Raw genomic sequence first — 27892 nt, forward strand, 5'->3', positions numbered from 1 at the left:
AAACTGACGTCCAGCTACGTCAGGGTCCAGCTTCCCAACCGTGAAGATGTACTGGATATCTTTCCAGAACTTTTCGTCGGGGGGAAGGGCGAGGGAGAGTGGCCTACACTCCTCCAGGGTAAGACAGGGTTTTCCTTCTTCCACCGCCTTCATGACCGCATGAAAGGCTTTTTCCACAAAGGGGAAGGATGCGGAAGGGGGAGCAAGAAAGGACGGGTGCTTCTTGCTCAGAGCCGGCATTTTCGAATTGATAAAGCCGCGGCTCTTCAGGCAATCTGCTAGTAAAGCTTGGGCCTTTGAGTGATCGAACACGATCACCTCTTTGGGCTCAGTCTCCTCCTTGGAGGCCGGTTTGGTCTTAAGTCGGACGTAACAGTCCGGGTAAGCTTCGAAATTAGGGAAGAATTCCACTTCTTCCAGGAGGATAGACCCTAGCTTGTCATTTAGGAATATCTTGCCAGTTGGGATTGGCATATGCTCGGTGTACCTCCAGGGGTAAGACTCCGAGCAGGAAGGAAGATCCTTAACCGAGATCTTCTTCGGTTGCCTCAATTCCAAGAAACGGCTTGTAATCTGGGCGGAATGCTTACTAAACTTCTCGTCCATTAAGGCCACCAATACCCGGATGGCATCTTCGGTGGCAGGCAGCAGGGCTGCGGTGTGGTGGAGGTAGATGGGACTGGCTCCTCGACCACTATGGGAGCTGCCGGAGGTGGAGGGGCGACCTCGTCCTCCGAATCAGGGTATTCCACCTGATCCTCTGCTTCCTCCGGATCCTCGCCCATGAGGGTCCTCTCGGTGTCGTCGGACACGTTCGACATCTTCAACACCTCGTCTAGACTACACTTGCTAAGCGTAGTCTCGATGTCCGGTTCTACAACCACTTGAACCACTGGGATCTGATCCTGGGGGATCACAGAATCTGCCGACGCTTTCGGAAAAAGGATGGCCTGCATCTTCTCGTTGGGGAGATACGGCCCGGCAGCGTTTTTCAGGAAACCGCGCACCCACCTGCGCAGTTTCTCTCGAGCATTGTCCCTGGCTTCTAAGGACGGGGGTTTGTCAAACCCCTCGTCAAGGAGGCCTTTGCAGACTAGGCAGGAGATTGGATCCCAGTACTTGAGGTTGCCCTTCTTTGCCGTACAGGGGGCGTGAGTCCGACACGCACCGTGCCCGTAAAAGTCCGGGTGGCGGACCGAGCAGAAGGGGCTTTCACATTTCACGTACTCCTCCTGTAAAAGAAAGAGAACATGAGTACATGGAAATAGAGTCATGACTTACATTACTCTTAAATTAAGATTCCTTAATATGACAAATTCGGAGATAATTTGTATTTTTCCTAACCATACAAACCTTAGCTATTTACATTGGGTTTACCTTTTAGCGTAGCTGAAATGATGAGCCAATAATTTTTAACGAGGGTTAATTACCCCCGCGCTAGCTAGCGGGGATAGGGGAAGGGATAGCTTGCTACCCCTCCCCCCCCCACACCGGTGATTTGCTTCACTTCACTTAGAGGTAGGACTTGACTTGGGGGCCAGGGCTGGCGGGCAAATATGTGTAAATAGCTAAGGTTTGTATGGTTAGGAAAAATACAAATTATCTCCGAATTTGTCATTTGTTCCGTAACCGAAATACAAACCACGCTATTTACAGAGGGTGACTTACCCCTTAGAAAGGGTGGAAAGTCCGCAGCCTTACTGACTTCGGCTTTGCCCGAGGACTCCATCCTTCAGTGAGTAGCACTTGAGAGGAGGAGCCCTTGCACCTCACAAGTTCCTTGCATCGCCAGGAACGAATGGCTTACATAAGTTGTGTGTGCAGGAAGGTGTGACTCGTCCTATGAAGTCGACCTTGAGACCTTTAGATAGGAATCTAGGATAGGACGTTCCCAATACCACCTCGTCAGGGTATGGGGGACGCAATGGTATTAAGCTTAATACTAGGAGCACAAGGAAACATGGGTTACCTGCAGAGGTCGAGGTCAGCTATTTGAGGACCAGGATGCTGCTTCCCCAAGAGAGGGGAGAATGAAGAAAGAAGTAAGGGTCAGACATACTCTTTCATTCAAGCAGACTAAAACCGGGTAACAACGCCCTCAACCTACTGCTACTTGTCCATAAAGGAGCCTGAGGTTAGACCAGCTGTTGTGCAGCCACCACAGGGCCGATAGAAAATGTATCGAGGCTCCTGTGGGTCACGTCCTGCAGGTAGTGGGCTGTGAAGGTCGTTTGACGCTTCCAGACCCCAGCTTGAAGCACCTGCGTCACAGAGAAGTTTCTCTTGAAGGCCAGTGACGTAGAAACACCCCTGACATCGTGTGCCCTAGGGCAACGTGACGGAGGAGGGTCTGGATTCAAGGCATGGTTGATAACCCTTCGAATCCAAGCTGAGATGGTGTTCCTTGTGACCCTCCTCTTCGTCCTGCCTGTGCTCACAAACAATGCTCGCACTTGAGGACGGCCTGCAGCCGTTCTCTTCAAGTAGTACCTCGGACACCTCACTGGACATAGTAGCAGCTGGTCTGGGTTGCTTGTTACAGAGCGGAGACTCGCGATCCTGAAAGAGTCGAACCGAGGATCCGGCACTCCAGGATTCTAAGTCTTGGCCACAAACTCAGGGACAAACCTCCCCCCATCAACTTGAATGGGCGATGTCGTACGAGAGACCATGAAGTTCACTAACCGGCTTGGCCGAAGCCAAAGCGAGCAGGAAAGCCGTCTTCCAAGACAGGTGGCGATCGGAGGCCTGGCGTAATGGTTCGAAGGGAGGTCTCTTAAGAGCCCTGAGGACCCGAACCACGTTCCAAGGAGGAGGTCTCACTTCCGACTGGGGGCAGGTAAGCTCATAGCTACGTATGAGTAGAGAGAGTTCTAGCGAGGAAGAAATGTCCACGCCTTTCAGTCTGAAGGCCAAGCTTAAGGCTGAGCGATAGCCTTTTACTGCCGAGACAGAAAGGCGCATTTCCTCCCGCAGATATATGAGGAAGTCCACTATTGCTGGAATAGTGTCATTGAGTGGAGAGATACCCCTCCCACGACACCAACCACAAAAGACTCTCCACTTCGCCTGGTAGACTCCCTCAGAGGACCTTCGCAGGTGCCGAGACATTCTCTCCGCAACCTGTTGCGAAAAGCCTCTCTCCGTGAGGAGACGCTGGATAGTCTCCAGGCGTGAAGCCGAAGCGAGGCCACGGCCTTGTGAGGGACGTTGGAGTGGGGTTGTCTGAGAAGCTCGTGTCGTGGAGGAAGTTCCCTCGGGAGCTCCGTCAGGAGCTGCAGAAGGTCCGGGAACCATTCCGCGTGATGCCATAGCGAAGCTACCAGAGTCATCGAACAGTTGACCGATAGTCTGGTCCTGTTGAGCACCCTTCTCATCAGACAGAACGGTGGGAAGGCGTACACGTCGATGTTGACCCACCGTTGCTGGAAAGCATCTTGCCAGAGTGCCTTGGGGTCCGGGACTGGGGAGCAGTACAGAGGCAGCTTGAAATTCAACGCTGTCGCGAACAGTTCCACGGTCGGGGAACCCCACAAAGTCAGGACTTTGTTGGCTATCTGAGGATCCAAAGACCACTCGGTACTCACTATCTGCGAAGCCCTGCTCAGACTGTCGGCGAGCACATTCCTCTTGCCAGGAATGAAGCGAGCTGATAGTGTTATCGAGTGGACTTCGGTCCACCTCAGAATCTCTACTGCAAGATGGGATAGCTGCTGCGAAAAAGTGCCTCCCTGCTTGTTGATATAAGCCACTACCGTGGTGTTGTCGCTCATCACCACCACAGAGTAACATGCCAGGGTCCGTTGGAACTGTTGAAGAGCCAGAAAGATGGCCTTCATTTCTAGCAGGTTGATGTGCAGGCACTTTTCTGATTCTGACCAAAGGCCTGAGGTCCTCTGGTTCAGAACGTGCGCCCCCCACCCTTCTTTTGACGCGTCCGAAAACAGAGTCAATTCCGGGGGAAGGATGAGAAGACTCGCTCCCTTCCGCAGGTTCTCATCGACCAGCCACCACCGCAAGTCCGTCTGTTCCAAAGATCCTATCGGGATCAGAATGTCCGGGGAATCGGATCCTTGATTCCACCGGAACTTGAGCTGCCACTGCAGGGATCTCATCATGAGGCGGCTGTTTGGAACCAGACGAGCTAGGGAGGACAGGTAACCTAAGAGACGCAACCACGACTGGGCGGGGAGCTCTTCTCGCCTGAGGAAAGGTTCCGCCATCCTCCTCAGCCTTGCTATCCTGTCGTCTGATGGAAAGGCTTTGTGGAGATTGGTGTCTATCAGCATGCCTAAATAAACCAGTCGTTGGGACGGCTGCAGAGAGGACTTCTCGAGGTTTACCACGATCCCCAGATCCTGGCAAAGACCTAGAAACCTGTCTCGGTGCCGAAGAAGGGTCGACTCCGAGTCTGCTAGGATCAGCCAGTCTTCCAGATAATGAAGGAGACAAATGCCGTTCCTGTGCGCCCAAGATGAAATCAGGGTGAACACTCTGGTGAACACCTGAGGAGCTGTGGAGAGACCGAAACACAGCACCTTGAACTGGTAGATCTTGTTGTCTAGGCAGAATCTCAAGTACTTCCTGGAAGACGGATGGATTGGGATCTGGAAGTACGCGTCCTTTAGATCCAATGTGCACATGAAGTCTTGTGGTCTCACCGCAAGTCTGACCGTGTCCGCTGTCTCCATGCTGAACCGGGTTTCCTTGACAAACCTGTTCAGAGCTGAGAGGTCGATGACAGGTCTCCAGCCTCCAGACGCCTCCTTTATAAGAAAAGAGTCGACTGAAGAAGCCTGGGGAGCCGTCGATGACCTCCTGGAGATCACCCTCCTTGAGTATGGTCTCGACTTCGGCCCGAAGGGCCAGCCCCTTTGCCGATCCCGTGGCATAGGAGCTCAACGACACTGGATTCGCTGTCAGGGGAGGTTGAGATGTTATGAACGGGATGCGATAGCCTTGGCCGATCGCTGAAACCGTCCAAGCATTCACCCCGTGTTGCTGCCACCTGCGGACGCAACGCTGAAGGCATCCCCCCACAGGTGGACACGCAGGGGGACTGCCACCCCTAGGGTTTGCGGCCGCGGCCGCTACCCCTAGGAGTCTTGCATCCCCGGGAGGACTTACCGCCCCTCTTGACCCTGGCTGGAAAGGGCTGGGGCTTAGACACCACTTTGTTAACTGCCTGTGCCTGCTTCGGAGCCTTACGAGGCTGCTGTTGCAGCGGAGCTGGAGGCTTATAGGGGCCGCGCTGTAAGGGCCCTATGGAGGAGGGAGCCCGTGCTAGATTTCCTCCACCTCTCAGCCGTTCGCTCCATATCCTGTGGCTCGAACAGATTCTCCCTAAGAAGGGAAGCATGTCTGAGCCTACAGACATCCACGGTGGGGACCTTCGGGTGGAATCTCTCGGTCAGCGCATCGCGCCGCTTCAACACCGAGTTGGCCCACAGGGTGGTGACCTGGTGCGCCAGGAACTCGATGGAGCGGGTGCCCAAGAGTAAGGAGGTCTCCAGGGCCTTCCTATTGGTCTCCTTAGACAAGTCCTCGGAGCGCAATAGGATGCCCAGAGTTCCTAGCCATATACCCAACCACGAAGTGGCCTGCATGGTGCACTTTGCGACCTTCTCGAATCCTTGAAGACGATTTCGGGATGGTCTTGGAGTCCTTGGGTTCCCTCCTGGGAGGGATACAGGATCCCAACAAAGAGGTTCGAAGAGCCCCTTCTGCACGAGACAATTCTCCTCCATGAAGAGATGGCTCCCCCCTTGGTGCTGAGGGGAAGACTATCACTTCACTGGACTCACCCGAGGAAGGAAAAGCCTCGTCCACGGGAGAAGGAGAAAACGCTTGCGCAGGGGAAGGGGCCTTCCCGACAGACCTCCTAGGAACCAACTTCTCCCTGGGGGAAGTCACCACGAAGTCCACTCCTCTCTTTCTCTTTAGCGTAGGTGAGGCAGCCGTGGTTTGTTGCCCTGATCGGCGAGTGCTGGCTTCATTACCCTCACTAACGCCCGCATCAGAGGACCAAACCAAGTCTGTTGTTCCACGGACACAAAGTGTGAAATCCTCGCTGGAGGAAAAGGGATCGGGCGATCCTTCGGAGTGGACACCACTGGACCTGCCTGAAAAGGAAAGGGGGAAGAAAGACGCACTGACCTCTCTGCAGTGCCTTCCCTGTCCTGCACAACAGTCCTGCGTTTTAATGGAGGCGATCCAGAGCGCTGTCTGGGAACACGCGTTCCTGCTGCTGTCACTGGCTGTGAAATTCGGTGCGAACGGTCGCGCGGGCGCGCAGGCGAGTGGGCGTGCAGGCGAGCGGTTGCGCGGGCGCGCAGGCGAGCGGTCGTGCGGGCGCGCAGGCGAGTGGGCCCGAGGGCGCACAGGCGAGCGAGCGCGTGGGCGAGCCGGTGAACGAATGCGTTGGCGCAATGGCGAGGGAACGCGTTGCCGCGTGGGCGAGTGAGGACGTTCCGAAGATCGCTGGCGACGTTGGTCAGGAGACTGTAGCACGAGGGAGAGCGATTGTGAGCAGGCGATCGATGGTGCGCTGGCAAACGCTGGTGCGCTGGCGAATGCTGGCGAACGCTGATGCGTAGGCGGCCAAACCTCTCCCACTGGGAGGCAGACCACTCCCTGCACTCACTACACATATTTTCCTGATCACACCATCGGCCTCGACGCTGCGGGCAAAGGGTGTGAGGATCCGTGTCCGTGGCCGACATGAAGGTACCACAAGGGCGGCCGGCAATTCCAGGGCACGTACGCATAGTAATAATAAAGGTGGTCAACTTCTAACACACACACAACTGAAAGAAAAAGCAGAAAAAAGATTAAAGGCTGTCAACGAGGATGATGGACAGACACGTCTGTTCATCGCCAGAGCCAAAAGTGAAGTGAAGCAAATCACCTGTGTGTGTGTGTGGGGGGGGTGGGGAAGGGGTAGCAAGTTATCCCTTCCCCTACCCTCGCTAACTAGTGGGGGGGGGTAATTAACCCTCGTTAAAAACTATTGGCTTGTCATTTCAGCTACGCTAAAAGGTAAACCCAATGTAAATAGCGTGGTTTGTATTTCGGTTACGGAACAACTAATTCTTAAACTTAGAATTGTGTTATGTGAGCTCCGGATAGGTGAGCTAGAAAAGAAGTAGGAAGACACATACTTGTGAATTCCGTCCATCCATGTACCGCGACCTTTTCTGCTGGCAATTCCTTAGAACCTGAGGTTATAGGAGAGGGAATGGTATCCCTATGGGGAAGCCAGACTAGGCTTCCTTATAAAGGAATTTTCTGCAGGGTAGAGGTCTGAGATCATTCAGAACTTAGATAAAGGAGGGGAAATAGGATAAACCCCTCAATATTTGGGAAGGTCCCAGTAAGAGACTGCACTGAGAAGCACAGAGTATGCTGGAAACATTGTATGGTACATATATACAGCTCAGATGCTGTCTTCAGGGTATGAAACAGCAAAGAAGATCAGTCTGGCTATATGGATGTATAGGTCGACTGCCGGTACGGGGCCGGCAGCTAGGGGGAAGGGGTGCTTGTCCCTGGAATCCGCGGAGCGTTGCCGGCGGCAAGCCGGAGTCCTGGTCCGGTGGGGTGAATCCATCAAGGCTGCACACTGAGTAGCAGAGAGGTAGGAAACACTTATAGGGGCGACCGCCGGGCAGGGTGGATGCCTCCGTGCTGGTGATGATGAACCTAACTGGGTACATAAGATGGAAGGTGTCTGAGAAGCCGGCGGCAGCGGCGGCGGCAAGGGGCGGCGGTCGCCGGCAGCGGCGGCAAGGGGTGGCAGTCCTCGGCAGCCGGCAGGCTGACGCCATAGTTGGTCCTCAGACAGTAAGTCCTATGAAGTAGGAAGGTCACCGGGTGTGCTGGCGGCTAGCGGTGGCAAGGGGCAGCGGCCCCCGGCAGCCGGCAGGGTGTTGTCTTAGGTAATCCTGAGATAGGAAAGTCCTATGTAGTAAGGAGTCACCTGGCGTGCCGGCGGCAGTCTCCGGCAGGCGGCGGCGGTAGTAGACCAGCACCATGATAGGAGAGAGAAAGATAAGGAGGGAAGGAGGAAGGGTAATGTCCGATACCCAACCGGCTTTCCTCCGGAAGGAGTGTACTCATGATGGGGGGGGGGGACCCTATCATCCGACGGCAGGGAGCCAGCAGACGGCTGGGTGCCTAAGGTAATCCAAGGGAGGATCAGAGAACACACTAGACAGGGGGGGGGGTGATCTCCTGCCGGCAGGGCGGCCGCTAACACAACCCCATAGTTCGACTATGAGGGGGAAGTGTAGCAGAGCGGCCACCCAGGCAGGAGAGCGCAGCTTAACCTACAATTCTCCATGAGGGAGAATTGTAGGACAGCGGACAGGGGTGTGAAGCCAAGCTGACACAAAGAATAGAGTGGGGTATGGGGGGGTGAGGGGGCAGAAGTGATCACAACCCTAAAGCTCCCAGAGGGTGGGGAAGCTGTTTTCTATACTACCCAGGTAGGAGAGAAGCGCTCTCCAACCCTAGGGTAGGTTAGCTCAGAGTAGGAACAGAACTGGTGTACTGTCCTAAACTATAATAAAACAGACCCCCCCCCAAGGCCTAACCTAAACTAGGAGATCTCCTCCTAGATTAGGTAAGGCTGGGGATGCATATCGCTAGGTTACAGGAGGAAGGGACGAGTCCCAACCAAGAGCATTCTAGGGGGGGAGGGCTAGGCCCCCCCCACCTTCAGTCTCAGTCGATACTCCAAGGGAAAGACGTGCCTTAGAGGTGGACTGGGATGAACGATAAGTACTCTGGGGTTCTGACCGAAATCCCCCCATACACTATGGGAGGGAAGAGGGAAGACTTACCTAGCCTAACCTACCCGAAATGTTTCTAGTAAGGGGCTAGGAATAGCAAGGCTACCCAGAGGAAGATTAGGGCAAGGGAAATAAGGAAGCATACAAGGGTCCCAGCGTTGGGTTAGGTGTGGCCTGGCTGGGCCAGGCACCGTTCCTTATATGGATCCTTGAAGGCGAAAATATGGGCAACATGGAGTCTTGTATATGTTTAAAAATGCCTAAATCTTCATTAAAATAACACTAGGAAAACACACATGCAGAAGTAAATGTAAATACTAGGCTGCGGTCTATGCTAGGCTGAAAGGCTAGTATGGGGTCGACTGGCTAAGAGCGCCGAAGACCTCTAACGGCATAAAATAACTATTCCTAAAAATGAAGATTAAATAACCCAAGATAAATTTAGTTATAAGGCCGGGTAAGGCTATGCTGGCTATCTAAGCCTATATTTTCATTAGCGTAAGCACTAGGAACACTTACTATATCATGCTGAAGCAAACATGAACACTAGGCTGTGGCCTATGCTAGGCTGAAAGGCTAGTATGTGGTCGGCTAACTAAGAGTGCCGAAGACCACTATCAGCATAATATAACTTATTCCTAATAATGAAGACTAAATAACTAAAGATTTATCTTAGTTAAAAGGCCGGGTAAGGCTGTTCTGGCTCTCTAAATAACGCATGCAAGCGAACAGCAGCTCCGTAAAAATGGCGTCCCGGGGCAAGGCACAGCTCGGCCACAAAGCACAAGATTTTAGCGTAAAAAATCGTTACTCGACGGCCAGAGCTTATTTAAACAATACAAGAACCTGGTACTCAACTTTCCAGAAGAAGGCGAAGCAGAAGTCTGAGACATCTTGAAGGATGCACACTATAAACAGCGATAAAAGGGAACAAACCAAAGGGCGTTATCGCTACTAAGAAAGGAATGGAGTGGGCGGACGTGACGTCACGCAAGTATGGTGCCGGTTTGTTTTCGTTGCGAGTATTGTAACAGTGACGAAGGGTGGGTAACTTTGGAACGACACCTCAGTTACTTCCCACATTCCCTCGCCACATTCCCCCGTCGAAGCGTAAATGCTAGGTGGGGTGCAGATGGCCATGTGATGTGTTAATGCATGCGTCCCCTGTTGATATACGATATTCTAAAGGGATAACCTTTAGAATACTCGCTCCAGAAGTTAGAATTCTTCGAAAACCTTTGGTTTAATTCTCTGGGAATATATTAGTACTGTAGTTATATATATCCAAAGGAAGCTACTGAAGTCACCTTCCATCAGGATGACATGGCTTGAGCCCAAAAATATAATCTGTAGTAGGCTACCTTTCATTTCCTGTTACAGTTAAAGGAACCTTTGGTTAGTTCATTGGGATATACCGAGTGTAAAATGTCAAAAGTTATGATTAATAAAAACCACACTTTAAAAATAAACAAGAACCACAAAACTTAAGGTTTATCACCTAGTCTAAAGCTTGCCACCTAGCCTGAAGCTCGCCAGCTAACCTGACATAGGAGCCGTATCCTCACCTATAAGTACCTGTAGGCTACGACCCCCTGCGACCTCCCTTAGACTGCCATATACTTAGCTTACCCTAAAACTAAATCTCAATCCTGTTTTCTTTCCAACTGGCTTCAATCCTGGTAAGGTAACACTAAATCACATATTTTAAATTGTAAAATTAGCTTCACATATTCCAGACCAAGGTAATCAATGACTTCCCCCATAAAATTGGTATGACAAGTTATAAGGAAGTTTATGCCTGTCCCAACAAACTACATTCCCTCCCAGTAAAATTTTTGAATATGCTAATAAGCTGTGTAATAGTTAATAAGAGTATTGTAACTAGAATTTATTTTGAGTAAGATAATGAGCCCTAAGAACTATCACACAAATCAAGGGTGAAGCTTAACCTAATCTTATCAAACGTAGGATGCAGTAACCTATTTGATCAAATGCCCGTTGACATTTAAATTTATTATTAATATACCCGTAAGTCATTCAGAGATACTAAGATGTTTGATGAGTAAAAATAGAAGTATTTGGTTAATTTAATCCCCTGTTGTGTAAAATATGGTGTCATTTTATTAACATTTTATTTTTAAACATTTAAACTTACCGGCTGGTTATATATAATAGCTTTTATTCTTCTGTCGGCAGAAATTCAAAACTCACCACAATCGCACAGATATGCCAGGTATACACTAGCACCACCATGGAGTTAGGTCGAACCATCCCTCCTAGTATCAGATTTTTTTCTGTCGCCATATTGGCTACGTAGAAATGGAATTACTCGTGTTTAACCTGGATTTTAGCAGTACCTTGGTGATGTACTCTTGTTAAGGTTTTGAACAAAAGCTTATAAGGTTTTTGTTTATTATGTTATCGCTATGTTATAGCTTAAAAGGTTAGATTAAAATTTTTTCAACCTATTTTTGATTGACGAAAGTATAGGGAGATAGGTAAACATCTCGCCTCATTGATGACGTCACAGTCATTTGACGTAAGCTTGAGTATGACTTGCATTTTCTTTCTTTCTCTACAAAGAATGATAAGTTAATACTATCTTATAAAGTATTTAGTTATATAAAATAAAAGGATTATATTATTTTGAGAAAACTTTTGTCCTTTTGGTATGCTTTCTTTGGATAATCTTCGATCTATTTTAAAGATTATCTAGCGTTCACTTTGATTTATGCTACGCAGTCCTCAGTCTATCGTTACAGCAATACTCTTTGTATCGATATTTATGAAAAGTACATTTCTCTTTAAAAACTAGGTTTTTAAATTATATTAGGTAAAAGGAAGATGTCATTTTCCAATTATATTGGTACTTTTAGTATTTTTTCTTTAGCTAATCTGTTTACAAAGATTAAAGAGAATTAGTGTTCAGTTAATTTTTATATGACATAGTATTCATAACAATTGACATAGTCATACGATTCTTTGTATCGTTGTTTACTTGTTTGTTTTTGGAATACTAAATTTTTTCGCATATTTATTAATGTTCCAATTGTTAAATGTGACTATTCGTCTTATATTGGAACCCCATAATATTAAGGGTTGGTTTAAATATATACTTAAATATTCTTTATTTCTATATCTATTCATGTAATATGTTTATATTTTATATTAAATATTTTGTTACATTTTATATGGGATTCAGTGACTATTGCATTCCCTTTCAAGCCCTTGACAGAATAGTAAGTTCTCCCTCTACGGGCGTGTATACTTTTGGTTGTATACCGGAGTCAGAAATGAAAATTTTTAGTGCTAAATTAGTGCAGTGAATTTTATTCAATACAGTGGAGGGTGCTTCAGTTCGGACCTGTCGTTATCCTAGCCTTAGACCTCTTTCAAGCTCCCGAACCCATGGGAGAAGTTAAGTCGAGTGGCGAAGGGAAGTAAGAGGCGTAGCCTGGCGCTTATCGTCTTGTAAGACCCCAGCAGAAGTCTCCTTGAGCGTTTTTCTGTTGACGATCCCCAGAATGCTCACCCACGCCGTAGGTAAGGCGAGGTAAAAGGGTTTTTTTCTAACTTTAACGATTGCGCGCATCAGGCGCGAAGCTGAAAACTAAATTAAAATCTATCTTGACCTCTTAAAAAGAGCTGAACTTGATGGCGCGTGCCAAGCAGCTGAGCATGATGGCGCGTGCCAAGCAGCTGAGCATGATGGCGCGTGCCAAGCAGCTGAGCATGATGGCGCGTGCCAAGCAGCTGAGCATGATGGCGCGTGCCAAGCAGCTGAGCATGAATGTGACGCTTCGCGCTCAGCTGAGCGTGTCGCCTCGCGCCAAGCTGAGAGTGACGCCTCGCGCCAAGCCGAGCGTGACGCCTCGCGCCAAGCTGAGCGTGACGCCTCGCGCCAAGCTGAGCGTGACAACAACAGAGTGTTGGTCATCTAACTTTCAATAGACGCAATCGGCATAGCTCCGAGCGTCTGGATCGCGAGCGTTGTTTAATTGCAAGCAAGGAGTGGAAATAAATTATTGTTCTGAAATTCACGTGGCGCTGAGCGTCAAGAGCTTGCATGACATCAAGTAAAACTTGATGTCTACATGACCATGAGCGTCTGGCGTTGAAACTTAGTTACGCCAGGCGCCATATTTAGAAATAAATACAGTATTAACTAGAAAGATATTATGTTCTCAGACCAGGGCCTGCTTGAACTAATTCTTGGTTGGGAGAGCTAGAATTAAACCTCTAAAGCATTGAGGTCAGAATTCAGTACCTTTAGAAGTTGACTCCTAGGAAACAAGACATCTCTACCTAGGTTAGAGACTGGTAGGAGGAAGGGAGTGACTTTCAGAAACTCATGAGAGTTTTCTGAAAAGTTTCCATTTTATTTTGTACCTGCTGCTCCTTCAGAGTTTTTCGCTAAGGAAGATGGCAAAGGGGAGTCTGTTTATTATTTTATTATTATTACTAGCCAAGCTACAACCCTAGTTGAAAAAGCAAGATGCTATAAGCCTAAGGGCTCCAATAGGGAAAGATGGCTCAATAAGGAGAGGAAATGAGAAAATAAATAAATGATGAGAATAAATTAACAATAAATCATTCTGAGAAAAATTACAAAGTCAAAAAGAAAGTGCTGATAGGGCAGTGCTTTAGCGTGTCCTCAAGGCAGCATAAAGAACCTAACTGCAGATGTTGGTGTAGCAACACGTTCAGCTGCAACAGCAGGAAGTGCATTAGGGCTTTTGTTAGAGAAGGCAGTGCCCCCCTTTTTTGTCGTATACGGCCTGTCAGGATGTCAGAAGTTAGCAAAGCTTTAGTTCAGACTGATAAGGATCTTGTTCCTGAGTCTGGTGTTACGGTACAGGCACCACCGCTTCCGCCAGACTGTTTTCTGTCTGCTGAAATGTGGAGCATGATGTAAGCTGAAATGCGGAGCATGATGTAAGCTATGAGGAAGGCGAGTTCACGATCAAAGTTTCGTACACCGGTGTCACCTAAAGTTGATCCTAGTTGGACTATGCTGCTGGCATGAAGCAACGTCTCTCATCTGTCATGCAGTCTTATTAGCCTGCTGTTAGCAAAGTGATGGTTCGTCATGATTCTTTTCAGGACGCGCTGTCGCATAGGTGGCCTACCAGCAAGCTAATTTTGAACAGCGTGATAAGGCTTCTATATCCTATTGAGTGTCTTCTCTAGATACCAGACATCAAACGGCCAAGCGTGTCATAGAGCGTTTACCTTCCAAGCGCGACAACGATCGCTAGGCAGCTAAGTGCGACATTGAACGTCAAGCTGAACGTGACATCAGGCGTCAGGCTGAACTTGATGTCGAGCAACAAGCTCGTGATGTCGAACGTCAAACAAACCGTGACGTCCAATGTCAGTCACATAAGGTTCAAGCTACGTCCAGAGGACAAAACCTCTCTTTGGTGACTCTGAAGACTTTGCTTGCAGCAGTAAAAATGGTCCACTGGATGATCTCTTTAGTTCTCTAGGATGCTTATTTCTACCTCATCCATCCGAACTTCAAGCTACCGGAAGGTTCGTGTATGGGAGGAAGTTGTCCAGTTTTGAGTTCTTTGTGTCGGGATATGCAACACCCCTCAAAAAGAGGGTGCGTCTGTTAGGACATATCGTTGTGTCCTATCCTTAGACCTCTGGAAAGAAGTATTCCTGTTTCGGGCCTTAGGCTTCGTCCTCACCACCGCCCCTCTAGTCTTCGTAAAGATTATAATGAATGTGGCAAGTATGGTCCACTCAAGAGGCATCAGAGCCTCCTTGTACTTGGACGATTGGCTACTAAGAGCCCCCTCACTCAATCGCTGTCTGAAGGATTTGTGTCTGACAATGAGTCTGTCAGAGGAGCTAGGACTTCTGGTGAATTCGGAGAAGTCTCAATTGATCCTTTCCCAGAAGATCCTTTATTTAGGGATGGAGATTTACAGCCTGACTTTTCAGGTTTTTCCATCACCTGCAATAACAGCTAGCTCTCCTAAGGCTTTGTGTCTTTCTAAAGAAGGAGTTTTGTTCTGTGAGGGAATGGATGAGTCTCCTGGGAACCCTCTCTTCACTAGGACAATTTGTATGTCCGAGGAAACTAAATTTACAACACCTTCAGTTCCATCTCAATTGCCATTGGAGCAAAGAGGACAGCCTTGACAAGGAGAGCATTCCTCTTACGGAACTATTAAGAGAGTGCCTTCGTTGGTGGAATAACATAAACAGGCTCTAGGAAAGTCTCTCTTTGGAACAAAAGGGCTCAGACCTTGTGTTGTTTTCCGACGTCTCGGACTCGGGGTGGGGAGCAACACTAGGAAAATCAGAGATTTCGGGTCTGTGGACAAAACAACAGCAAAGTCTCCACATCAATCAAAAGGAGCTATTAACAGTCTTGTTGGCTCTCAAGGAGTTCGAGAAGCTAATGATGAACAAAGTAGTACAAATCAATGCGGACACTACCACAGCTGTAGCCTACATTGTGAATCAAGGGGGAACACATCCGAGGCCTCTTTACGAGATAGCAAAAACTCTTCTCGTTTGGGCACATCAAAGAAAGATATCCCTATTGACAAGATTCATTCAAAGGGAAAAGAATGTGAGGGCAGACAGCCTCAGCAGGAGAAGTCAAGTTCTCCCCACAGAGGGGACACTGCATCTAGTTGTATGCAAGAAACTTTGGCGGATTTGGGGCCGCCCTCTAATAGATCTATTCGCAACTTCAAAAACCAGAAGACTAGAGAATTATTGCTCCCTAGTTCCGTATCTCGAAGCGTCACACATAGATGCGTTCCTGATGGACTAGTCACACCTAGATGTGTACGCTTTCCTTCCATTCAAAGTGCTGTACAAAGTACTACAAAAGTTTGTCTCTCACGAGGGAATCAGATTGACGTTGATAGCCCCCTTCTGGCTGTGAAGGAGTTGGTTCACAGAGGTACTGGAATGGGTGGTGGATGTTCCAAGAAGCTTGCCATTGAGAATAGATTTTCTCAGACAACCCCCTTGGCAAGAAACCATCTAAACCTCCAAGCTCTACGTCTGACTGTTTTCAGACTATCGAAAAACTCGCAAGATCTAGAGGATTTTCGAAGGAAGCAGCCAAGGCTATTGCTAGAGCAAGAAGAAGTTCTACTTTCAGGGTGTACCAATCCAAATGGAAAGTTTTTAGAGCATGGTGTTAAACTAACTCAGTTTCTTCATCCAATACCTCTATAGCTCAAATTGTCTTTCTTTTTAGAGCTTAGAAGAAGGTACAATTTCTCCTCCTCAACCATCAAAGAGTATAGGAGAGCATGCTTCCAACGGTCTTCAGGCATAGACATTTAGACCTCTCAAAGAACAAGGACCTTCAGGATCTCCTTAGTTCCTTTGAAACCTCTAAGAAACGTCAACAGCATTCACCATCCTGGATTTAGATGTGGTTTTAAAATTTCTTATGAGTAACAGATTCGAACCTTTGAACTCTGCTTCTTTTAAAGATCTGACTTTAAAGACTTTATTTTTAATAAGCTTAGCAACAGCCAAAAGGGTCAGTGAAGTTCATTCTTTTAGTTAAAAAAAAAAAAAAAAAAATAAATAAATAAATTGGCTTTAGAAACGGCAAAGCTCCCTGCAGCTCTATTTTCTAGCCAAAAACAAACGTCCTTCTCACCCATGACCAAAATCTTTTGAAATTGCTAACCTCTCTGATTTGGTCGGTGAGGAGCTGGAAAGGGTTCTTTGTCCTGTTAGAGCACTAAGGTTCTATTTAGACAGGACTAAATGTTTCAGAGGCAGTTCAGAAGCTCTTTGGTGTACAGTCAAAAAGCCTGCTTTACCTATGTCTAAAAGCACCTTATCATATTTCATAGACTTTCAATTAAAGAAGCTCACACACACTGTGGTGAGGCAGATTCTAAGCTTCTGAAAGTTAAGATTCATGAAGTTAGAGCTGTGGCAACTTCTATGGCTTTTAAACAAAATCGTTCTCTGCAAAGTATGATGAATACAACGTTTTGGAGAAGTAATTTGTATTCGCATCACTTTATTTAGAACGTGTCCAGACTCTTTATGAGGACTGCTACACTTTGGGTCCATTCTTAGCAACGAATGCAGTAGTAGGTGAAGGATCTACCACTACACTCCCTTAATCCTTAGTATCCTTTTCCCCTCTTGGAATTTGTATATATTTTTACGATTGAAGGAAATTGTTAGACAATCTTCCGCAATCTTTGACTTAGTCAGGCAAGTCATTTGTTCCTTGAGAGCGCCTGGAACAAGGGTATTAGTTGAGGTCCTGTCAGCATATAGGTTATTCACCGTTTGACAGCTCCTAGAGTTCTTCAGCCCCCTGGGTGGATCGCTGGTTCTCAAAGGACAGCAGACTTATTAATGCAGAGAACCACTGAAGTCAGCTTCCTTAATAGGTACGAACCCTTAAGCTAGTTTTGTTTTAAACTCTTAAGTGAAATTCCATTAATGTTGCTGTCTCTGACCTGCCACCAAGGGTGTCAATCAGCTATTTTATATAACCAGCGGGTAAGTTTAAATGTTCAAAAATGATATTTTCATAAAATAAATTTTTGAACATACTTACCCGCTGGTTATATAACTTAAAATCCCCCCCTTCCTCCCCTCTAGAGACCTATTGGCATAGAAAATCCGATACTACGAGGGATGGTTCAACCTACCTCCTTGGTGGCGCTAGTGTATACCTGGCATATCTGTGCGATTGTTGTGAGTTTTGAATTTTTGCCGACAGAAAAATAAAAGCTATTATATCTAACCAGTGGGTAAGTATAATAAAAAATTTATTTTATTATGAAAATATCCTTTTTTTCTGCATGATAAATAACAGTACAAGCATTTTAGTTTAAAGACAGTAACTAGAATAAAAAAAAAGAAAATATTGTAGTTGGCAATATTTTGTGTTTAACATTAATAAATAGAAGAATTCACTCTTGCTCAGAAAACTTAAAAAACAATTTTAAGAATAGCTACTGTATCTAACTTTGAAGTAGGCATAGATTTCTTTGTTTTAATATTATTTTTGTGCTTTCTTTTCAACTTTTATGATCTGTTTGGTGAACTTCAAATCTTTGCTAATAATAATGCCGAGATCTTCCTCTGTTTGTGGTTTTCTATAACCTAAGTGCGCAAATTTGCATTTCCCACAGTTGAAAGGCATTTGCCATTTTCTAGACCATTCTCCCAACTTTATTAGATCTTCTCTTAGGGCTTCTATGTTTTCTGAGTTCGCAGCATTTATGCCTAGTTTAGTATACTCAGCAAATTTGGCTATTCTACTAGTTAATCCTAATGTAAATTAGGAATTATAATGGGCCAAGGACGGAGCCTTGAGGTATTCTGCTTGTAGTAGGTGCCCACTCTGAGGCTTCTCCTTTCATTACAACTCTTTTTCTATTTGTCAGCCAATATTTGATCCATTCAACTGGCTCGTCTATGATGCCTAGTGCTCTAATTTTAACCATTAATTTTTGAATGAGGGACTTTTGAAATAGCCTTTTGGAAGTCTAGGCATATGATGTCTATTGGCCTGCTTATATCATGAATCTTGAACATATGCCATGCATCACTGATCTGCTAAGAATAGTTTTCCTTCTTAAGGTGCTACTGTATTTAGGCAAGACAGTCTTTTTGTGTAAATGGGTTATAATGAACAAATTGAATGATTAGAATGCAAATTATGCTTTTCTTTCAAACCCATTAATCCTATTAAGAGTGCCTGTCTCCTTTCTTTGTCTCCTGGTAAGAATGAGAGGAAATTAATGGGTCATAAGAGGATTTGGCTTGTGGAGTGAGGACTTCTCAATCTTGACCAGTAATAGATTGCACAACTGGATCCTCTTACATTAGAATAAAGACAATATGAGATAATGGGAGTATTTAAAAAACATGTTTGATCTAAGAATGTTTCTCATAGATGTTGAATTTTGTTAAATGTGCTGCTATTTTGTGAAGTAGGCCTACATGTAATATCTTAAATTATATTTACGTGTAACAGTTTTCCTGTAATTTTTCATGTTAAACTTTCATTTCTTAGTACGAAGTTCAGAAATATTTCATCATTACTGTATTATGAATATTAGTACTGATATACTATAAAATGGTATTATATTCTGATAATTTGAATATTGCTAAAGTAATTAGAAATTATTTTTTTTTATAATTACAGGTCAGGTGCGATATGTCTCCATTGATGAATGAGACTGGTTGGACACTCGCTATGGCTTACGAAGTAGGAGTGTTTTCAGAAGTTGAGTTTTACGATGGCAGCATTGAACCCACAAGACTTTTCCTTGGTAAGAAAAAATTTAATTGTTTTCATGAAAACACAAAATATCATTTTTTATCTAGGACTATCTTCTGGCATGAGCTAAAAGCCGTTGCTAACGGTCATTAACAGTTAATGGCCATTAAGCAAGTAAGGAAGAGGGTCCTGCTTACTTAACTGAAATCACCGTGCCACTTTTTCTTTGGGAACTGTTGTGAAAGGATGTCTACTGATTACTCATCTTTTTTGTTGTTTGGACTGACTTTCTTGTGAGGAAATAATTCTGTTGATGATTGTGGCATGATTATATATTTTGTTGTTGACTGTGATAACATATCAATGCATCTCGCTTAAAATTCTTGAATGAGCAATGTAGCTGTGCTGGGAAAGGTTGTGCGCAGGAGTTTCGTGTCATATTGCTTTTGTAGATCTCTATGAGTACTGTACCGTTGCTTCAGTAAAGGACATACTCATATGTAAATTATTTGGTCTCCCTGCCTTGATTCTTCTCAATGTGAAATATTTGGAAAGAAGCATAGGAAGAAGAAAAAACATTTTCTGTGTCAGTGAGGGAATCTCATTTTTTAACAGTAAAAAATCTCTTCAGGACTTTAGTGCAAACCTCAGGTGGATTTTGTTGATACTCCTATGAGTTAATGATTATTTGTGCAGAGGTAAATGATTGATATGCTCATTCCTAACCTGGAATTATTTAAGGACAGACAGAGTTATCCCAAGGTGAGAACTGTAAAAGTGCTCATAGATCATCCATGCCTTAGTAGACTATGTTTACTGACAGCACTGTATAGCTACTAAAGTCCTTAGAGTAACTGTATTTGGTATGACATTCATGACACTTTTTAGAGGACCCATCATTTAATGCTTTCCTTGCCCACTTGGATTTGGTTAAGGGGCCTCCAGGCAAACCTTAGTATGTAGCTGCGGCTCCAGCAGGGCTGTTCTTGTCTGTCAACTATTTCTGCTGTTGCTATAGTGGTTCCTATCAGGGAAGGCCCTTGGTCATCCTCATACACGCGTCTTACTTAAACTTTGTCTTCTTCAGGCCTTGGTGATCTTTGAGAACAGTTAAAAGGCCCGAGTTAGGAGCGACTTCCTTAGACCTCAACGTTCTTAATGAGAAAAGCTAGAAATATGAGTAAAGTAGAGAAGCAGAAGGATATTGCTTTCTTTTTCCATTTTTTATTTGTGCTCTTATTCCTCCTTATCTTTTGCAGCTCCTCATTCTTCATAAGTAGCAGTAGTACATGTATTTGTCTCAGCAGACATTGCTTTAGCATCTTGCCCCCTGAGCAACACACTGTGAGATATGCGCTTCAGTACGTGTTGTTTAATGGCATTCAAGCTTCCATGTTAACTTCCCCATCTCCTGCTTTCCTGGAGAGGAGAACTACCTGGGAATTTTCCCCTGCTGCTTGGTTTATTTTTTTTACAGAACTTTGGAACTTTTGTGGGATCAAGTCCTGGAGTTACTGTGGAGATGATTGTCCTTACAAGTAGAGTATTCTGTACTTTTAAGTTTCTTAGGCATCACTTGGATGTACAACCGTGATTTTAAACACTTTAGTATGATGCATTCACTAATGCTTGTGGACTCTCCTTTACCCTCCCTAAGTTCACTTAGGCTGTCAGTGTTGTTCCACAGTGGCTTAGATTGTTAGTGCCATAGAAGTGGTGTCTCTCCTCTCGGAGCCACAACCCCTTTAATTTCCGAATTTTTACTCTATTACTTAGAAAAAACTGCTTGGTGCCTTCTGTAAAAGGCTATTGTTCAGCCTGAGTTGTGTCTTTAGACTGAAACTACTTGATATTTCCTCTATGCCAGGGTTGCCTATGCTTGTACGGAGCTTTGAGCAAGCTTGACTCTTGAGATGGTCTTTTTGCTTGCCGTGGCCTCAGCCAAGAGAGTCGGTGAGCTGCATGGTTTTTTGTATGACATCGTTCGTTCAAGGGTATGGGGTCAGGTTCAGTTCAACTTTATTCCAAAGCTCATTGCGAGTCTCAAAATCCAGCGATCTCGAACCCAGATTTACATTCTTCCAGACTTCGAGTCTTTGGGAAGTAACGTACGATCCTGAGTGGGTGCTTTTGTATCTTGTGAGAGCACTAAGGCACTATTACAAATGTACAAGTGGAGTTCGCCTTCATACGAAACATCTGTTCATCAGTATGGGCAGGGTAAAGAAGAGGATCACAAAAAACACTATCTGTCTTTGAAGTAGGCTGGCACACAGGTCCCTAGATACATTCTTTCTAGGACATGTGGTTGCTGCCCAGCAAGTTGTATAGCTGTCTTTGTTCCCTCACAGGACTATTGGCAGTTGGTCAATGATTGAAATTATGGATTTTTGGGGGATGAATGGAAGGAATTACTGGTTTCTTTTCTTTTCTTTATCTCTCACTCTCTTGGGTGCAGCATCCAGCTTCCCTATCAGCTGGATCTCAATTATTGCTTATATGTTGCCTAGACTAGCATGTTTGTATTCTACACTCACGACCCACCTTTTTACGGGTTGTTTACCCTTTAGCATAATCATTCCACTGGATAACTAGATGCCAAGATGCTTATCTTGTGCATTCTCATGCTTAGATGCAGCGATCCTTGATATTTAACTTCCAGCCAATTGGAAAAGCAACTTCCACCCACCATAGAGTATCTCTCTTATACTTAGAATGGGGGTTTGTATTTATGTTAGAATAAGTGACATCTGAAAATAATTTGTAGTTTTCCTAAGTATACAAACCTGGGTATTTTGCACAAATTTTACCTGCCATCACTTATCCCCAGAAGTCCCTTCTACAATCAAAGTGGGATTGTGGTGAGTAAGGGGGATGGCTTGTGCTTCCCCATTACCCACTGGTAACAACTGAACAGGTTGTTGACACCTCGTTAAAAGTTATTAGAGCCGTGTTCCAGCTTGCACTAATTTCCATCTTCCATGTAAAGAACAAAGGTTTGTTTAGTTAGGAAAAATGCAAATTACTTTAAGATTAGTTATTTTCTTAGAAATACATGTAGGAATTTTGTTTTTGTTTTATAATAGCACCCCAACCACCATTCATTAGTTCTTATGCAAAGTAAAAATGCGACTTGATGATATCAATTTGGTGGGTTAGAGCTTCCCTTTACCTAATTAATGACCATTACCCAAGTATCAACAAGAAAATCCAGCTCAGTTGAAGGTACTTCTGAATAAAAGACTGGTTTGTATATTTAGGAAAAATAATTTTTACAATAGATTTGTAGTTTTTTACTACTTTTTATGCATAGAAATATTTATTAGAGTATGTTTTAGAAAGATATGTAATTCAAATAATTACCCAAAAAAATAGAATTTATTTTAGCATATAATTTCATTTAATGGGACTTATCAATATTGAAGTGCACTACTTTATAGCATGAATGTCTCACTACAAGATTTGTCTCCTTGTGACAGCAACTGTGATGTGATTTGTTTTACTTTTCATCTATCTCTTTTGTATGACCATCTTACCCCAAGTACATATTGCTTCCCTCTTTGGAGAACAAACCCTTTGGTGTTGCTCTAATAATACAGTACTAAACACATTTTATAACAAAACAAACTCATTAATGATGCTTTTACCCATATTTCTGATAGACAATTACCAATAGATGAGAGTTTATGAAGTCTCAGATTGCAATAGCCCCTGGAAGCATTGGGACCATCGAGTCACTTTTTCCCATTTTTCATGTAGTTTGGAAATAAGATTTGTGGAGCTAAATGAAAAAACTTACTACGTGATTGATATATTTTCATGGAAAAATTGATTTTGAGTTAGAATGATAGTGTAGGCTTGGCTTCATGATAATATAAACATTTCTGGGTCTACCTGTGACGCCCAGTGAAAAGGGTCCTTCCTTACACTTTTCTGATATAAATACTTCCAAATATACCAGAGAAAGTTAAAGTATGGAATGCAGAGGTTACTACCCTCGCGCGAACACCCAGTGGGCGTCGTGTATAAAGCAGGGGCGTGTGAAAACCACTATTCACAGGCTGTCTTCCATTTAGATAATTCCTTCATCAAAGGGAAGGGCCGTAACAGAGGCCCTAGCTACCTTACCTGCGTCACTCTACCGACGCCCGATGCTATCGCCCTCTGATCGTCATCCTTCTGTTGGACTTCGTAAGGGTTGTTTTGTTTTTGTGTGCCGATTGGTTTTCTCTCTGTTTTTGTGTAGTTTCATCATGACCGAGGCTCTCCTTGCTCCTGCACCAATGTTAAGTACCATAGATTGTTTTGACAGATTTGTTAGTACCGGGCTAGTGTTATCTTTATTTGTTTTGGTGTTTTTAGTGCGTACGGCTTTGGCCTTCCACGACGATGGCGTCATTGTTCTTGTTTACAATTTTACGTTTAACTTGTTATGCCCGTTGGTACTCATGTCATCTTAGGTTCATTATCCTTTATATTCTTTAGGCTTTATGCCTTTTATATTATATTTTGAACCATATATATATCTGTCTTGGTACTTTTTATCACTTACGAGTCCATTGTCTAGTCGAACCAAGAATAGCGTTCGGGGCTTTGTTATAGTCGAGTTATTCCATTTGGCGATATCATAATTTCGTCAATTTTCACTCTTGTTTGTTCTCGTTTCGCTATTCTTCGTTAGTCTCTTTTTATTGTTTTTTGTTGGCATGGACTTTTATATGTATTTTATTTAAGGTTCATTTTAGTTTTCGTTATAGTAACCACGAGAGGGAGAGGCTTGAGTTCCCGCTTTCTGTTCATACGGTCACGTGTCTCCCTCTCTCTCTCTCATTTATGTTAGTTATACCTAGTACGAGAGCTGGAGTTCCCGTTTTCTGTTCATACAACCACGGGTTCTCTCTCTCTCTCACTTCCCCTTGCGGGAATTACACTTTGTTTTTATTTACATATTTATCTTGTGGTTACTTTTAGTGTAGTTTGGGGCTAGTGATTTGTATAGGTCCTGTCGTGTGTGAGTCTTTTGCATTGGTTATTTGGATGGCCCTGAGTCATCATTAGTTCCCCTAGTTCCATCCTTCCCCCGCTACGGCCTTGGGAGCTGGATCTGAACCCCTATCCAACTCCGCCATACCATGAGCTGGGAACACGTACCTTTCTGTTGTTCTGGTGCACTCCTCCGGCGGGGTTTCGGCCCCTCGGTGGTCACTTACACCTGACTCCGCCTTCGGCCCACCCCACACGACTAATTCAACCCCCCCACCCCCCCGAGGTCTCCTTCACAGTTCTTACGTAGATCATTCTACTTGTTTGTATAATGAAATGGGGGTATTTATTATTTCAAGGACCTACCATCGGATCTCCGGCATCCCCAGAGATCTTCCAATCACTAGTCACTGTTCTTATGTACTGTAATTACTACGAGCTCCGGCTCACTTACTATAGATTACTCCGTTGCACTACGGAGTGGGTTCACTCGTTTATTTATTGTAGTATTTACAACGGAGCGTCGGCCTTCTTTCGTACGAACCTTAGATCTCATAATTATTCTCAGATTCTTTATAACCTCTTTTGTTATATCAGAGTTCCCGAGAGCATACAGACCTATGTCTTCTTTTTGTTACAGAAAGTTCGCTTTGCTGCCAAGGGTTGCTCCGCCTCCTTTAGTGATCTGGTAGGCCACGATGTCTGCCGGTCTCATGCTGATTGTGCCATCCCCTTTGTCCGTGAGCCGGGCCAATCCCCTTACATGGTGTGGTTCCCGGAGGCATGCACGCTGTGTTATGACCTTACGTTAATCCTGTGGAATGACGATGTGAGTATTTTCAATATTAATAGATATGGTGATAACATATTTTGTGTTGAATTACCTGGTTTCTTTCTGTAATACTGATATTTGGTACTATCGGGGTATTTTATCCGTCAGTCTGTAATATTCTCATCACTTCCAGGCCGACGAGGATGTCCTCCGGACCGCCAGAACGAGCTTCCGGTCCTGGGTCTCGGGCTTTGGCCGTAAAGCTCCCTCCGGATACCCTACCTCCTCGACGAAGACATGACTCACGTCTCTTTCCGGGCTCCTCCTCTGCGGCGGTTCCCTCAATCTTAGCGGAGCCTATTATGGAGTCCATCAGGGCGACTATCCCTCAGGACGAGATTCAACTCTCAGGAGACGTCACCGATCTGAATATTAACGTTGAGCCCATGGATGAGCAGGTAAGTGGTGCGGAGTTGGCAGACCCTTTTCTCTCATCCTCTATATCTCCTGCTTCTTTCCTTGGCTTTGATAAGCCTCAGGCTTCTACTTTGGATCACTCTCTCTCTGTACGACCCTCTATCTGTACGACCCAAGGTGAAGCCCCTACGCAATTACAAACCTAAGTCTCGTACTTCAGCTTCGCCAGTCTCTATATCTCCGGTCCCAGGACCCTCCACTACTCCCGACATCCCTATGGGATCCAGACCTCAACCTTCCAAGAAAGGAAAGTCCGCTAAGGCTAAGGCTTCGTCAGAGATCAGTTCCTCGGAACCCTCGTTGAAAGAGATGATAAAAGAGATAGTGAAGACTCAGATGCAACAACAATCTGGGTCAATAACGGAGCTGAAGGATATGGTGGCCAATCTACTCCGCGTGGGGAACCAGGTGGCACCTCCGGTAGCCCCAGACTCTTCTAAGTTGCCTCCTTTCGAGAAGAACAACCCATGGAGGTTCGCTCACAATGCACCCTACATAGATGGTGCATTAACCCGCCCTCTAGATGATCTTGAATTTTAACCTCCGGGGCTTCAGTTCCCCTTCAATGGCTTCGTCCGGCTGAAGGAGCATGCTCTTGTTAGGATGGATAAAGTCCCTAAAGAGACTGTCATCTTCCCTAAGGAGCAAACCCAAGCTGTCTGGGCTAGGACTCTTGCCGACTGGGGTTGCGTCAACTCCAAACTGACCCCCCCCTAAAGGTTCCTATACAATTTTTACCACGCCTCAATCTGTGCCGTCTCGACCATCCAATCGTCCAAGGAGGGCTCCCCTGTGCCTGTCCTCAAGGAGACGGACCCCACCTCGCTGCTTCTTCCGGGCTTCTCCACCCTTTGGAAGGATGCATCTGCTACCTTTTCGGTGAGTAAGCTCGACCCGGACTGCGCCTCATCTCTCTTTTCTGAGAAGCTCCAAGTTACCGGATCACCTTCTCAAGTCAGAGCTCGACGCTAGAAACAGACTTGCTAGATCGCTTCACACCTTGATCTCGGCAGAGATGTTAGCCTCCCTATACCCGGATGAGGCTCTATTCCGGGTGTTTGCTAAGAACAACCTCCAAGCGTTCCAGTTCGACCTGCACGATTTCTGGACATCCCAGATAAACTGCAGGAAGTATGTTCTGGCGGAAGCGTCCATTAGGCATGAGCCAAATAGGCTCATAGCCTCCTCCTGTTGGGGCAAGACCCTGTTTCCACAGGAGGAAGTAGACAAGGTCTTACAGGGCGATGCTAGGGCTAACCAGAACTTACAAGTGAGATGGGGTCTTTTGACCAAAAGGAGAGTAGATTCAGGGAAGCAGTCTTTCTTCAAAAAGAGACAACGCTTCACCCCATACAAGACCAGCCGTGGTCAGTTCCATCAAGGCCCTCACTCATCAACTCCTTTTACCTCTAAGACGGCTTCTCTGCATACAGCTCCTCCACCGCAGGTGGTCTACCTTCCTGCTCCCCAAGGTAACCATCCTACCCCCATGGCTCCTTGGATGCCCTCCCCAGCCTTCAATCCAGCTTACGAATCCTCTAATACCTTTCGAGGATACTCTAGAGGCGGCAACAGGGGTAGAGGTCAGTTTCGCCACCGCGGCGGACCAAGAGCCAGGGGTCCTCGTGGAGGACAAGGGTCTAAATTCACTCCCTCTCAATGAAAGGAATCAGGTAGGAGGGAGACTATACCACTTCCGGGACCAATGGACCTTCAGTCCTTGGGCCCACAGCATAGTATCAAAAGGCCTAGGTTGGAAATGGTCCCAAGGGTCTCCACCTCCAGCAGTGACCTTCTTCCAGAAACCGACTCCAATCTTGGAGGAATACACCAAAGAATTACTCAAGAAGAAGGCCATGAAGAGGGTACGGTCACTGAAATTTCAAGGGCGCCTGTTCACAGTCCCCAAGAAGAATTCGTCGGCGCTGAGAGTAGTCCTGGACTTGTCGAAACTGAATTCTTACATTCTTTGCGACAAGTTCCGTATGCTGACTTCCCCGTGGGGCCGTCACCACCTCTATCGATCTTACAGACGCCTATTATCACGTCTCAGTAGCACGAAACTTCTCCCCCTACCTCGGATTCCGCCTAGGTAAGAAGGCCTTCGCATTCAAAGTCATGCCCTTCGGTCTCAGCATAGCCCCCAGGATATTTACAAAACTGGGGGAGACAGTGCTCGAACAACTCAGGAACCAAGGGATCAAAGTAGTTGCCTATCTGGACGATTGGCTAATCTGGGCACAGTCGATCCCGGATTGCAACAAAGCTACAGCCAAAGTGATCCAATTCCTCAGCAAGCTGGGTTTCAAGGTCAACTTACAAAAGTCTCGCCTGCAACCGGCAAGCATCTTCGAATGGTTAGGCATCCAATGGGACCTCACAAGGCACAGGCTCTCTCTTCCTTCCAAGAACGTCAGAGAGATAGCGTCCAAGACAAAGAACTTCCTCAAACACAAACAGGTGTCCAGAAGAGCCTTGGAAAGAATCCTCAGCTTACTTCAATTTGCGTCAGTGACACCTCTTATTGAAAGCCAAACTCAAAGACATCAACCGAGTTTGGAGAAAGAGAGCTACAATACATTTACGAGACAAGATCTCATCGATCCCCTCAATCCTGAAAAAGAG

General features: G+C 45.7%; 1 protein-coding gene across 1 annotated transcript in view; it reads left to right on the plus strand.

The window, feature by feature from the left end:
- LOC137620654 (uncharacterized) overlaps positions 1 to 27892 on the plus strand; it is a 452540-nt gene that overhangs the window by 57241 nt on the left and 367407 nt on the right. The window contains exon 5 of the mRNA XM_068350990.1: positions 18961 to 19087. Within this exon, the coding sequence (XP_068207091.1) occupies positions 18961 to 19087 (127 nt within the window). The remainder of the gene's footprint in view (positions 1 to 18960; positions 19088 to 27892) is intronic.

This window comes from Palaemon carinicauda, chromosome 27 (assembly GCF_036898095.1).
Source record: "Palaemon carinicauda isolate YSFRI2023 chromosome 27, ASM3689809v2, whole genome shotgun sequence".
NCBI classification, from domain to species: Eukaryota; Metazoa; Arthropoda; class Malacostraca; order Decapoda; family Palaemonidae; genus Palaemon; species Palaemon carinicauda.